At 44.5% G+C, this 15,970-nt stretch overlaps 1 protein-coding gene across 1 annotated transcript in view; it reads left to right on the forward strand.

Moving 5' to 3' along the window:
* Nucleotides 1–15,970, forward strand: part of ADAMTS19 (ADAM metallopeptidase with thrombospondin type 1 motif 19) — a gene marked incomplete at its 3' end in the record, with an annotated part of 395,950 nt that overhangs the window by 371,769 nt on the left and 8,211 nt on the right. Inside the window, exon 22 of the mRNA XM_082272872.1 lies at nucleotides 15,495–15,672. Coding sequence (XP_082128998.1) covers nucleotides 15,495–15,672 — 178 coding nt within the window. The remainder of the gene's footprint in view (nucleotides 1–15,494; nucleotides 15,673–15,970) is intronic.

Consider the following 15,970-nt stretch of genomic DNA (forward strand, 5'->3'; position numbering starts at 1 on the left):
AAAATGACCGTGCACCAGTGCACAAAGCAAGGTCCAAAAAAACATGGATGAGCAAGTATAGGATGGAGAAACTTGCCTGGCCTGCAACCCAATAGAACACCTTTGGAATGAAGTGGAGACTGGGAGCCAGGCCTTATTGTCCAACATCAGTGTCTGACCTTACAAATGCGCTTCTGGAAGAATGGTCAAACATTCCCATAGACACACTCCTAAACCTTGTGGACAGTCTTCCCAGAAGAGTTGAAGCTGTTATAGTTGCAAAGGGTGGGCCAACTCAATATTGAACCCTATGGTCAAAGACTGGGATACTGGGATACTATTAAAGTTCATGCACATGTAAAAGCAGGCAATACTTTTGACAAAATAGTGTATGTGGGTCACTCAAAGGGGCATGCGGTAAGCTAATATAGGTTCACATATAAAAATATAATCACCTAGAGGGAATGACACCCTGCAAAATCAAAATGAAATAGAAATACTGGAAACCACAAAGAGGGCTATGTCAATCACTCTGGCCCAGAATATCATCAAGCATAAATATGTATAAAAAACTATGTGTATTTATTTTTTAAATAAATAAAAACATATCTAATAAAAACATAAAATTGTCAAACATATACTGTATAGGCATGGCAAGCCTCATATACTTGTAAATTGGTAGATTTGGAAAGCTGGGCAATGCCATAAGAAAAAAGTACCAATGAAATAAAACATAAAAAAATACTTTACAGTGGGGAATCAGTCTTTTTATGTGGCTTTGAGGACAACTCTGGAAAATGTTTAATATTATTCTTAGGGAATGCCTTAAACTTGTTACAGAACAGTATGATTTTCAGTCATTCTCAGTGACAGCATACACTGGCAGTGCATATTAGGCTTTGGAATGGATTTCTTCCTTTGACAAATTGTCCTACATACTGTACAGCAGCATCCCAATCCAATTTATTTCAGATTTCTTTTTGTCTATTTTAGAAGTAACATATGCCTTTTCATCAAACAGCAATAGACTTACAGATAGAAATTGACCAGTAGTTCACTGAGGCTGTCTCTTTTACTGATGCAAAACTGCTACTGCCCAATAGGAAAAAGACTGTAGTAATTACAGCAGTGTAAAACTGGCCAGCAGCAGATTATTTCTAACCACTCCGGGAAGATTTACTCCCCTTTATGACCAGGCCATTTTTTACGATATGGCTCTGCGTTACTTTAACTGACAATTGCACGAACGTGCGACACTGTACCAAAAAAAAAAAAAAAAAACATTTATGTCCTTTTTCCCCCACAAATAGTGCTTTCCTTTGGTGGTATTTGACCATGTATGCAGTTTTTTTATTTTTTCTGCGCTATAAACAGAAAAAGACAGACATTTTTGAAAAAAAAAAAAAACAATATTTTATACTTTCTACTATAAAACATATCCAATAAAATAAAAATGGAAAAAATCTAATTTTTTCATAAATTTAGATCAATATGTATTCCGCTTCATATTTTTGGTAAAACAAAATCCCAATAAGAGTATATTGATTGGTTTGTGCAAAAGGTGTAGCATCTACAAACTATGGAATATTTTTTTTTTATTTTTAATTATTTTTTTTTACTAGTAATGGTGACAACTGCTATATTGGGGCAGACTAACTGACACTGTTGAGACTTTTTGGTAACCAATGACACTAATACAATGATTAGAGATAAAAATATGCACTGTCACTCTACCAATGACACTGGCTGGGAAAGGGTTAAACATCTAGGGTGATCAAAGGGTTAAATGTGTGCCTAGCCAGTGTTTTGGTGTACACAGTGTGGTGCTTTTACTAGGGGAAGTAATCGATTTCATTCCTTGCTTTGCGGGGAAAGTAAATCCATTACTTTTCTGCTGACAGGACAGAGCTCTGTCTTGTTTGCATAGGCAGAGCCCTGTCCTGTGTGTTTTCCAGATGATCGGTGGGTGCCAGCGGTAATCTATTGGCTGGCACCCGCTGATCGGCAGTTGCTGTTTAAATTTACAGCAAAGCCGGGTCGCTGGTGACACGCACACGCACTCCCCTTACCCAGAAGTGCCAGGTCATATACTAGGTACGTGATATGATGCCACAAAGCCACCTTGCCGTGGTATATGTATGTTATACGGTCGGCAAGCAGTTAATGAGGGAGAATTCGCTGAAATGTAATAAAATAGAGAGAGTAAAGGCATGTGTTTTAAACCTACATGAACTAGATAAACTTGTGTCTTTTGTTCAATCTGACTAACCATGTAACTATATGAATTAGGAGACCAGACAACATGGCAGTGTATAATTGGCCAACAGCAGAACAATTTTAAGTAGCAAGGGTAGGCCTAAATTTGCTAGAGACAAGAAGCACATACTGGGGCTTTACTACAAGAATTTAGATACTACAGAGGATACAGCAGAAAAATAAACTGGCTAGTAGCAGCACAGTTTTACTTAGGGATAATGTAATGAAGACAGAGAACATCCAAGTGTGTTACTACAGACATTGAGAGACTACAGATAATACATTAGTGCAAAATTGGCCAGCAGCGGCAAGGCTAGGCCCAAGTTTAGCAGAGATGTAGAGTGCAGACTGGGGTTTTACTACAAGAATTAGGGTTCATGTACATGGTCTATTAGGCCCATACACTGCCCAGATAAAATGTATTTCTGTGGCAAGTTTGACCAGGTGTTTCCAATCAGTGACAAAGAGGTAGCCTGTACAAATCACGACTACTACTAATCAATACTACTTATAATACTGTATAATGGTAAAATATGCTGACCTGGGCAGTGTATAGCCCTAACTAGTGTTGCCAGCCATTAGTATTTTTACTGACAGGCAGTAAAAAATGGGCACTTTATGCCAGTAAATGCCAGTGACAGGAAAACGCTGCCAGTAAAAAATATGGTTGTTACGCTCAGCTCAGAACTGCACATGCACAGTTCCAGTCTGGGGCCGACCAGGACCATTCGAGTGCCTGCTAGTTTATGGGGGGGGGGGGGTGGCTGGCTAGCGGAGGTGGTGCCTGAGCATGTCGTGTGAGTGTTGCCTAATTAGAGTTTTTACACTGTATTTTCTACACTCAAAAAAGGCAAGCATAGGGCAAGGGTTCTCATAGTAATTGTTTGTAGACTCCCTGAAGCAGTATTTTTTCTCATTACTGACTTACCCTGTCTTGTTCTACATTGCGCCTCTGGTTGGAGATTACAAACCTCCCAACATTTGAACTTCAGAATAAGAGACACAGGAGGAGGGACACGACCTGGTAAAATGTGAACGTAGTCAATCACTCAGCAGTGGGAGGGGCTTAAGGGATGTGGTTTAAAAAAAAAAAACAGGCTTCCTTTGTACCTATAAAATAGCCTTTGATTGCTTTGTCCAAGCCTACCTTAAAGAAGAACTTCATTAAAATAGTCAGGGACTGCATAGCAACCAGCAACTGTTGAATCAATGAAGACTTTAGTGAAAAGATTATAATGTACAGTACTGTGTATATAGTGCAGGAGTGTGTAAAGCAGAGCACAGGAGTTATGGAGTGCTGCAGTCAGTGATGGGTATAGGATACTTCCCTGAGGAAGTCACGTGACCTCGTGACGTAACGCGTAGGAGGAGCCCTATACCCGAAAGTGACGTTACGAACGGAACTCGATCTCCACAGCGGCGGTTGTTGTGGTTTATGCGGATTAATCTTCTCAACACTGTAAGTGTATTTCTACATATATGGCAATAAAAGTATAGATTTACTGCACCATGATAGTCCTTTGTTTTTGAGCCAAACAAGGAGGATAGTACAAGGAAAGCGGACCGAACCGGTCATCTATAGGAGTCCAGGATACTCTAATTTAAGGGGAAATAGGACCGGTGACCTGGATCCAAAACGGACAGAGGCCAAAGGGAGCAACATCTACCCATAGTCTGGATATATATCAGAGGCATATTTTTCTTGCCTTTAAGGTGAGAGTTTAGCGCACATAGAGGTGACACACAAGGTGGAGGATACTAAGTCACTTTATTTATACATCTAAGCACGTCCATAAAGGAAAAATAACACGTTTATACTTTGGAACACTTTGGACTTTATTTCTGGAAAAGACTTTTTATATGTATTTCTACTGTATTTATTTATTTTAGTCTCACTTATTGGGAGCACTTTGAAATACTTCATAAGGTGACTGTAGGAGGCATGCAGCACTTTAAATGAGCACCTATATATATTTAATTTTGATCGATCGATTTATTTGATTTTATTCATTTCTTGATGATGATGTATGAAATTGATGGTATGTTTATTTATTGAACTTGTGAAGAAGACACCGTCAGTGTATTTGGATATCTAGTTGATATACATATCGATTAAGGTTTCACAGAGATTTCTTGGAAACACAACGCACTCTTATTTATTTATTTATTACTTTTTCAATGATATAACACACCAGCACCACTACAGCACTTAGCACTTTTCTTGAAATTTATTGACACACACCCATATTTTATACTCACCAATTAAATTTAGAGATACACAAAACATCTAGCCCCTGAAGCTCACCACTACCCCCATAACAATAATACAGACAGCAGGGGTCCAGGGTGTGTAATGCAATGTGTTTAAAAATCAGGAGTATGTAAGGCACTGAGGGCTGTAGTCAGTGCTGAGTTAAGGAGTACATGATACACACAGAGAACATGGTCCTGTAATGTACAGAATGCAGGGTGCAGGAGTATGTAATGTACAGAATGCAGGGAACAGGAGTATGTAATGTACAGAATGCAGGGTGAAGAAGAATGTAATGTTCTGAATACAGGGTGCAGGAGTATGTAATGTAGAGAATGCAGGGGAGAGGAGTATGTAATGTACAGAATGCAGGGGACATGAATGTGTAATGTACAGAATGCAGGGGGCAGGAGTATGTAATGTACAGAGATCAGGGGGTGGCTCCATCCATCCTCCTGATCCCATCCTAGCTCCATCCATCCCCCTGATCGCATCCCAGCTCCATCCTTCCCCCTGATCCCACCCCGGATCCATCTATCGCCCAATCCCATCCCAGCTCCATCCATCCCCGTTCCCATCCCAGCTCCATTCTTCCCCCTGATTCCATCCCGGCTCCATCTATCCCCCTGACCCGACCCTGCCTCCATTCTTCCCCCTAATCCCATCCGAGTTCCATCCATTGCCCGAACCCATCCCAGCTCCATCCATCCACTGATCCCATCCCAGCTCCATCCTTTCCCCTGATCTAATTCTGGCTCTATCCACTCCCCGGTCCTATCCTGGCTCCATCCATCCCCTGGTCCCATACCAGCTCCATCCATCCACGAACCCATCCCAGCTAATCCTTCCACCCCTCACCCTCTTCCCCATGCCTCTTTCCTCTCCAAGTGGAGTACATAGAAATTACAGACTTCAGATCAGCCCGTCCTGGCAGAGTGGTGGGCTGCTCCCTGTCTCCTCCTCTTTGTACAGGAAAACACTGGAGGAAAAGGGACGGGTTCAGTGCACTCAGCTCTGCACCGTGAGAGTGACTTGTCAGAGGCAGTCGGGGAGAGATGCCAGCTGCCATGTGTTGCTTGAAGCGTGCGGGAATCAAGCTGCCCTGCACATGCCACCAACATTCCGGTACTTAGCCCTGATTCACCAGGACTCCAGGACAGGGACCTATTTATAAGACAGTCCCGGTGAATCAGGGACGGTTTGGAGGTATTATGATTGTCATATTGGTAGAGGAGAAGACTTAGCATTCTCCTGTCAGGCCCAGCCACTTGATGATCTGTGATCTTTTGACCGGTAATGCAATGACAGGAAGCAGCAAGAAAAAGTACAGATCTGCAGAACTGAATAAAGCAGATACAGGGAGCATCTTGAAAAGCAGGCCCTCAGATACAGCTTTCTTTTCAACATGGAGAACAGTGAGCAGCACTGTAATGACATCGCCAAATCTTACTTCTAATTTTGTTAGACTAGCAATCACAGTGCCTTATGTGATCTCACGCTGTAGGTATACAGCTTTGAGCCTTTAGGGACAGGAATGTCTAGGAAGATGAAATCCATTGCAACCTTTGGAGTGATTTTAGTCAAAAGTTTTTTTAAATAGTGCATAAGCAAATGTAGCTTCTCTACATGTTCCTTATAATGTGACAAATTTTACATTTTTGAGTTTAGGTCCGCATCAAATAGAACTGTGCATAGTGTCATGTCACAATGTAGAGAGCTTGGTTATGGCTGGTGTGTTCTAACTCCTAGCTCAAAATGGGGGGATAATTCCTCACTCGGAAAGTCATGCTGCATTAGGCAGTTGTGTATGAACAGGAACACTAGCAGTGTGCGTTATTTGTGTTCTGAGCTGGCTATAAAAAGACAGGCAAACCTGACCAGGAAGTCACCTGAGAATAGCCAGGTCTGTTTTCTGTGTGGAAACACACTTAGGGACTATGTTATCCAAATAGTTGGGAGGCTCATTTATTGCAGTCTGTGGAGAGATACACTACACAGTCAAGAAAGCCTGATAGGCTAATAGCCAGATATAATGTTTTTTCGCTTTGTATCTTTTGGAATACTGAAGACCTGCATGCAAAACCTGATGTAAAGGATTTTTTTCTTCTGAATAAAAATGCGCAGAAAAGCACTTAGACAAATGTTTTGTCCTTGAAGCTGATGCTAAAACTTTAACCCCCTAATGGGAGCGTTTACCCCCTTCCTTTTCATAGGTTGTTATACAATTTTGCAAACAGGTAATTTTTCTCCTTTACTGATGTGCGCTGATGAGTCTGCATTGATGGGCACTAATAGGCTGCACTGATTGGTACCGATAGGCTGCACTGATGGGCACTGATGGGCTGCACTGATGGTCTGATGAGGCAGCACTGATGAGGCTTCACAGATGGGCACTGACGAGGAGGCATTGATGAGGCTGCACTCATAGGAGGCACTAATAAGCACTGATAGGTGGCACTGATGGGCACTAGTGATGAGGAGGCACTGGAGGAAGCTGATTGGCAGCACTGGTGGACACTGATTGACAGCACTGATGAGCACTGTTTGGCAGCACTTTGGGACACTGATTGGCAGCACTGGTGGCCACTGATAGGCAGCACTGGTGGGCACTGTTGGGACTGCACTGATAATCAGGACACTGATAATCAGTGCCCTGATTATCAGTGTAGATATTTCTTTCACACAAGCCCATTACCTGCTCTCCTCTCTTTACGCTGTTAGCGTGAGGAAAGCAATGCCAATAACCGGCTTGTGTTTACAATGTGATCAGCTGTGATTGGACACAGCTGATCATGGGGTAAAGGGCTGCTGTGATTGACCCTGAACCCCGATCTGTGATCAGCTGTGTCCCAAAAACACAGCGATCACAGAGCGCACCACCCAAGATCACGGGGGAACGTCACATGACACCCGCCCAGAACTGGCTGACTGCGCTGTAGCCATCATCTGCCTATAGCGCAGTCAGCAAGTGGTTGATATATATATATATATATATATATATATATATATCTATATATATATATACAGTATATACAGAATAGATAAATACATAAATATATATATATATATATATATATATATATATATATATATATATAGAGAGAGAGAGAGAGAGAGAGAGAGAGAGAGAGAGAGAGAGAGAAAATATAATACTTTATTGAATATTAAACATTACATGGCATAAATAACACAATGCAAAATAGAGCAGTCAGCAGTAACAGTAATACATAAACCAGCTAGCAGCAACAGTATCCCTGAATACAACTGAAGGCCGCAATAACAAGCCATGTCAAGGTAAACAACAGGAACATCACATATCAATAGAGGAAGTAGAGTGAAACAATGTGGGATTGGGTAATAGGGGAGGAGGGAGTTATTAGGATATTCACGAGCTGAGTGCTGAGAAAATAATCATTAAACCTACACACAGCATCAATCCCAGAATTAGTCAGCTCAGACCACAGAGTGGTTACAGGCTCAGTGAGAGGGGGAAACAGCGGCAGAGAACAGAAGGACCGAAAGAGGGAGAGGGAAGGGGAGGGGGGTAGAGGTTCAGAAAGAAGGGTGAAAGAGGGTATGGATAGCGAGGAGCGCGGATCAGACCAGCAGTGCATAGTGAGAGCCGGTCCACCACATTCCCCATCAATCCATCGACAAAGGGTGTTCACGATTAAAACAATCAGCCTGTCAGTAGCCTATCCATAACCAATTGAGGCGGTGCCAAGGTCGGATCATCCAGCCACGGCTGCCACAATGACGCAAACTTCTGATGTGCCCTACGGTGCTGGTATGTCAGTTTTTCTCGTACTAAAGAAGCGTTAACCTGAGTGATCCACTGTCCCGCGCCAGGCACCCTGGGGGATATCCAGTATCTAGCAATGAGCTTTCGTGCAATGTAGAGCAATCGTAAGACAGCCACATGCGCATTTGGAGACAAAGTTTCCACTTCCAGGGCTCCAAGCAGACAGACCAGCGGATCCCTCAGTAATTGAAAGTTATATACTCTAGAGATGGTATCAATTACCGTTGACCAATAGCGAAAAAGTTTTGGGCACCTCCACATCATATGTATTAATGTGCCCTGGTCTCTATCACATTTCGGACAAAGTGGGGAGGACCTATGACCCCATCGGAACAACTGCACCGGTGTCCTATAGGCCCTGTGAAACAGCATTAGATGTGACACCTTGTGAGATGCAGACACCGACACCAAAGGAATTGAAGAGAGACACAGATCCCATGTCTCGCCATCAATAGGGCCAATGTCCCCCTCCCACCCTGCCCGAGCCGGCAGAGAGGCCGGATCCTGCAGGGACCCCAACAATATGGCATACACATTGGAGATCATGCCCTTCCTGTCCGAGACCTGGAAGACATCCCCGAGCAAGCGGTGAGTCGCAGACTGCAAGCAGGTGGACTGTGCCTGGACCGATACAGCATGTCTCAATTGTAAGTATCTGAAGAAGAAATTCCTAGGGAGACCAAATTCCGCTTGCAGCTCCTGGAAGGACTTCAGTATTCCGTTTCTAAACAACTGTATCATGAAGCAAATACCAAACCATTCCCAAAGCTCAGCCCCCTCCAATTTGAGCAGTTCCCTATAGTTCCGGTTGCGCCAGATCGGGGTCCTACTGAGGAATCCCCGGATCTGAAGCATCCCCTTGACACAGCGCCAGACCATCCGGAGCAGGTTAATCGTCGGAAGCCCCGACTGCACAGAGGCAAATCCCGCCTCCAGATGAACCAGCACTGGGTGTGGGGAGTCCGGAGGTATCAAAACAGAGCCAATAGGATCCAGTGGGTCTAAGACACCCCAACCCCCCATATGCTGAAACTGGGAGGCCAGAAAATAAATTCTAGGGTCTGGGACCGACATGCCCCCAAAGTCCTTCCCCAGTTGTAATGTAGATAGTTTGATTCTAGCCACCTTCTTACTCCAAATAAGGTCCCGGAACTGCGACTGTATCCTACGAAACCATCTCCTAGGGATCCACACCGGGGAGTTATGAAGGACATACAATAGCTGCGGAGACCAGACCATCTTAATTAAATTGACACGCCCTGCAACATACAATGGTAGTTTGCACCAGCTCGAGCATTTAGAGCGAAATTTCTGAAGAAGAGGCACTAAGTTCAGAGTCAGGTATGTAGACGGGTCATTGGTTACAATAATCCCAGGTATTTAAACGAGTCCACCACCCTTACCGAAGAGGCGCAGTCAGGGAGGGTTGCAGGCAGCGGCTCCAGCGGCATGAGGACCGATTTGTCCCAGTTGATGGAGAAGCCCGACAGGGACCCAAAGGAATCTATTAGAGACATAAAGGCTTGCATGGACCCCTGGGTGTCGCCCAAATAGAGCAAGGTGTCATCCGCATACAGTGAAATGACGTCCATGCGTGGGCCTCTCCTAAAGCCCACTATCCCCGGCGAGGAGCGAATCCGCGCTGCCAAGGGCTCCAATGCCATGGCAAACAGCAATGGGGAGAGAGGGCAGTCCTGCCTAGTACCCCTATGAAGGCTGAAAGCCTCAGACAGGTCCCCATTGATTCTCAACCTAGCTGTCGGATTTGCGTACAGCACCTGCACCCATGTCAGAAAGTTCACACCCACCCCAAATCTTTTTAGGACCGCCCACAAATATGTCCATTCGACACTGTCAAATGCCTTAGCGGCATCCAGTGAAAAGACAGCCCGATTGCCCGGGTTATCTACAGGTACTTGGAGGTTAAGGTAAAGGTGCCTAATATTCAGGGCAGTTGAGCGGGTGGGAATAAATCCCGATTGGTCGCGATGGATAACTGTCTGAATTACTTGGGAAAGCCGTGTGGCCAGAATTTTAGCTAGAATTTTAACATCAGCAGTAAGGAGGGAGATGGGCCGATAAGAATCCGCCAGTAAGGGGTCTTTGCCAGGTTTAAGTATTAGGACCACAATCGCCTCGGACATAGAGGCCGGCAGGCCTCCAGTACGGAACGACTCGTTGTAGACCTTGAGCAAGACTGGAACCAGTCGCTCAGCGTACCTCCCATACACCTCCGAAGGCAGGCCATCTGCCCCCGGTGATTTACCATTCTGCATGGATTTCAAAGCGGCAAAGATATCATCCTCTGAAAGAGGAGCATCCAGCATAGCCACATCCGAGGCCGAAAGCATGGGCAACTCGCAAGCATCCAGGAAATCCTCAATCTCCTGGCTACCAGCTGTGATTTTTGAAGAATAGAGGTCTGCAAAGAAATCACGCAACACCCTCCCAACGTTAGGCGCTGCAGCCCATTGTACCCCCTGGGGATCCTTGATCATAGGTATAAACGCCGCCGGTTGCTGCGCACGGACTAACATAGCTAGCATATGACCCGTGGTTTCCCCTTCTTCAAAGTACCGCTGCTGCAGAAAAAAACGCTTATTTTCAGCTCGCTGAACTGACACAGTAGTGGCCAAATTCTGGGCAGCTAACCATGACCTCTGAGTAGCATCCGATGGATCCGCGACATAGGCTCCCTCCGCCCTAGATACCTCCTCCAGCACCGTGGTCTCCCAGGCTTTAGTGGCAGTCTTAATACCATTAATTATGTATATGAATTGACCCCTGAGGAACGCCTTAGCAGCATCCCAGACTACCCCCAGTTCAGCCGTACGTAAATTACGTGCAAAAAAATCAGACAACAAAGCCGGCACAGGGTCAGGACCAGGGAAGAGAGACAACCAGAACGAGTTAAGTTTCCAGAGAGGTCTACTCCGTCCTACCGGGAGGGTCAGGCGAACCCAAAGCGGGGAATGATCAGAGACCAGTCTCGGCTCGTAGTCCGCCCCGACCACCAGCGGCAGGAGAGAGCCATTTCCCAGCGCCATATCGATCCTAGAGAGACCGGAGTGAGCAGCCAAGTAACAGGAGTACTTCCGTTCCCCCGGATGCCCCATCCGCCACAGATCCGTCAGGCCGATTTCCCCCACCAGCCGGCTGAAAGGCGTAGGCCCACCAGCTGCATGAGGACCACCGGAGTGAGGGGAGAACCTATCCCACTGAACATCCAGCACCGTGTTGAAGTCCCCCACCATTAGGAGAGGCACATCAGGAAATCTGACCATATGATCAATAATAAGCTTGAGTGGAGTAAGGTGGAGGTACATACACTACAATTAGCACACAGGTAAAACCCGCTATTTTGCACAGTAGAATAATACATCGTCCCTCTGAGTCAGTCACAATTTGCAAGCAAGTAAACCTGACCCCCCTTCTAATGAGAATACTGACTCCCCTGGAGTAACTAGAAAACACTGAGTGATATTGATGACTAAACATTTTAGGATTTAGGTTAGGCACAGTATTCGGAGGGAAATGAGTCTCTTGCAGACAGACAATATCTGCCCGCATGCGTTTAACATGCCGGAAAACCGATGTCCGCTTGACCGGGTCCCCCAGGCCCCGAACGTTCCAGGACACTAAACAAACAAACAGTCTCAGCCATAGTCTTGGATAAAACATACAAGCAGGAGGAGCATCCGGTGCCCGCACTGGTGCGCACTTGTAGGACCAGGTACCCACATTAACAGCTGTGAGGATACCCCAGGACAGAGGACCTCCAAGCAACCATGGTAGGCAAGCATACAGAAATGGGAGAGAAGAACCAAGGCACCGTGGAAAGTCTGAGCATAGAAGATCCATACCAGCGATAGTGTAGCAGGCCACAATAGTAGACAGAAGAAATAGACGAACAAAGTCACAGTCCAGGGAATAAGTGGATAGAGGGAGAGGAAGGGAACCACGTCTGCCATGTGAGGGGACAGGGGTAGGGCAACAGGGTATGTCCAACCAGGACAACGAGGGGGAATCTGGGGAGGGACTGCAGATGCCACAGCAATCTCCTCAGGAACTGCGAGCATGGCAGGGGCAGTCGCAGGTGTTTCTCGTGGACAGCATCTGCCAATATTCAATAGTCTAGCATAACATCCGGATATCAGAACAAAAGATAACTAGGGAACTCCCTAGTCAAAGAGGCAAGAAATCCAAAGGACCCTGGAATCCAACTGAAGTGTCACGGGGCTCCACGTCCGGGAGAGGCGGCAGCGCGCAGCGCCCCGCCATGGGTATCCAGCCATTGGGCGGTGGCAGTAGGCTTTTCAAAAAATAGGACCTCACCTCTGGCGACCACACGCAGCTTGGAAGGGAACAGCATAGCGTAGGGGATGTTAAGGTCTCGCAGCCTCCTTTTAACATCCACAAACTTCGCTCTCTGTTTTTGGACGTCAGCAGAGTAGTCAGGAAACAGCGATATTCTCGAGTTGTCAATCTTTAATTGCCCCTGCATTTCTCTGGCTTTAGCCAGGATGACGTCTCTGTCCTTGTAATTAAGGAGTTTGAAGATAAACGTACGGGGAGGGGCCCCTGGAGGGAGAGGGCGCATAGGGACTCGGTGCGCACGTTCCACCGAGAACATGGCGGTAAAAGCATCTTGCCCAAACATAGTTGTTAACCATCGTTCGATAAAGCCCACAGGGTTCTTACCCTCAGCTCTTTCTGGAATTCCAATGGCCCTGATGTTATTTCGGCGAAGCCTGTTCTCCAAATCATCTAACTTGGCTGCATGTTGAGCTGTGAGCAATGCAGTGTGTTTCACCTCCCTTTGCATGGGTGCCATGTCATCCTCCAGGGAGCTCACCCGTCCTTCTGCTGCAGACGTGCGCTCCCTGAGCTTTTGCATATCATGGCGCATGAATGACAGCTCGGCCTTGACCCCCTTCAGTTCAGCAGTTAGAGCCGTGATGGAGGTAGTGCAGGTAGTTACAGCCGCCATAATGTCCCGCAACGTGGGTTCCGCATCAGGAGAGGGGGATGAATGCATTGGGGCTTGCTCCAGGCCGGCCGTCTCCCAATCCCCCAGCTGATGCGAGATGTCACCCAGCGGCACTGTGTCATCTGCATCTGAGTGTGAGTCCGGGGAGACCTGCAGCGCCGACCCGCCATCCACAGGAGGATCCCGAGGCATTGACTTGGCGAAAAGCTTTTGTGTACCTCTCCTTCTGAGAGGCTCGCTGCTGGGAGCCGCCATCTTGGGCCGCCACGGCCGGAGCCGCCTTGCCCTCCTTACCCCGCTTGGACATAGTGAAGGAGGTGTCGGGATCGCCCGCTAGATGGGCCCCGATGTGTAGATTACTACAGGGTCTCCCCAGAGGTGAGTAGGATACCGGATCCGGTGCTAGGAAGGATCGTTTACAGGATGAACGGCGGAGCTAGTGTCCCTCGCGTCCGCTCACATCCGCAGCTCGGCCACGCCCATATAGATATAGATATAGATAGATAGATATATATATATATTTTTTTTTTTTTTACCAGTAGGTAATATTAGTAAATAGACAGCCAATACAATATATAATAATGTATAAATACTGTATTTTCTGGCGTATAAGACTACTTTTGAACCTCAAAAAAATCCCCCAAAAATTGGGGGTCGTCTTATACACCGAGTATAATATCTCCAAGGTAACCTAAGTAGAAGTATTACCGGTAGATGAAAATTAGGGGGGTCGTCTAATATGCCCAGTCGTCTTATATGCCGGAAAATACGGTATATAAAATGAATTCATACAATAAATCAGTAGAGAGGAATTGAAATGTCACACAATGAAAATTATATCCACAAAAGAGATGGTGTACATGGATGTAAATGCAGTCTTCATAATTACTAAGAAATTAGAAACAGGGAAATAAGAATGGTGAATAATTGGTATTGGGCATGGTATGCAAACTAATCCCATCATGCCTCTGGTTCTGGAAGGTATGCTTGTAGCTGTCAGAGTCTTGCAAAGCCTGCTCTAGAATATATATTATTTGAGAGTACTGTATATTAAAACAAGAACAAGAATTGTAACATTATATGAAACAAAACTAACAGTAATGGCATGTCACCACTCCCGCATAGTGGAAAGGTTGGTTTCATACTCCATCTTAACCAAGCAGTTAAGACATTTACCTACAGTGGGTAAAAATGGAAGGGGGTGTCAGAGAAATGGCAGAAAAAAAAAAAAAATTAAGGGGGAAAGGATAGTGGGCAGATGTGGCAAGGGCCAAGACCCCAATGTAGGTATAAAGGTGAATTCCAATATATAACTATACCATATATTGTTAAAGTGTAACATAGTATAATCTGAAGCTAAGAGGTACTTCCCATAGGTACTTTCCATAGGCACTGTACTAGACTTTTCATAGGTAAACTATATGATCTATAAGGTTTTTTTTTTTATATATATATCCAAGAGGAGAGAGGAAGCTTTAAGGCATCTAACAGTAAAAAACTAGTTGACAAGGTTTTTTCTAAGATGGGCGGTCCAGTGGTTTCCCATGCACACAAAAGGATGCAGAGGGATGCGAACATTTGGTTTGTAAGACTATTTCATACACACACACACACACACATTTTACTTATAAAAAACCTGTTACTGGATCTTAGGCAGCTACCAAATACCTGTGGTTGTATCAAGTGAGCTTTCCTTATGTTAAAATACATTAAAAGTCATGAATATCCAAAATTTGGATCAAATTGACCATCAAGTCTTACCTACAGCAATGAGCAATAACGTTTAATTCTTTTTACTGTTCATGTTCTAGAAAAATGTCTGAAGATTTCCTTTAGAACTTTTCAAAAAGCTAGTAAAATTATAATTAAAAAAGATTTTATCCTTTCTTTGCTGAGAACACTGTTTCATATTATTCCTCGTTTTAGGCAAGGTCGATATCAGTCTGGCAAATTCTGTGGGTTTCAAAATAATAAAAATTGAAAATGTAGTCCATATGCATTTTCAGGAAACTTTTGGAAAAAAAAAAGAGTTTTATAATATTTCAAATTGGAGATGAATAAAATTATTTGGCAGTCTACAGCAGAGTTCTAGCATTTAAGAAAGTTTAAAAGCCAACATGTATATTACTTTAAATAGAACTTATTTATGGTATGTTACATCTCAGGTATCATATAAAAATTTTACTTGTTTTTTTATTTTTTTTTATTGTACTTAGTGTTCCGTGACTTGTGGAAAAGGCATGCAATCAAGAGTAATTCAATGCATGCACAAAATTACTGGAAGGCATGGAAATGAATGTTTTTCATCTGAAAAACCAGCAGCTTATAGACCATGTCATCTACAGGCCTGCAATGAAAAAATAAATGTTAACACAATAACGTCTCCAAGACTTGGTAAGTGCACAAAACAATTAAATACAACTGTAACTGTGTTTCAGGTCAATATTCTTATTTTCTGTGTCTAGATTATAGAAAACATTTATGAAATGATTTGTAACTTTTCGACACCAGTCAGTAATAAAAAGAGCATATGCTCAGCCATGTAAATATTTTCTACTTGCTATAGGTACAATTCATATGTGCTCAACGGAACTGTCTTTTGGCCATGTTTTCTCTGATATACTAACATCAATATACAGTAAAACCTTGGTTTGAGAGTAACTTGGTTTAAGAGCGCTTTGCAAGACAAGCA

This window comes from Pelophylax lessonae (genome assembly GCF_965119305.1).
Source record: "Pelophylax lessonae genome assembly, chromosome: 1".
Taxonomy (NCBI): domain Eukaryota; kingdom Metazoa; phylum Chordata; class Amphibia; order Anura; family Ranidae; genus Pelophylax; species Pelophylax lessonae.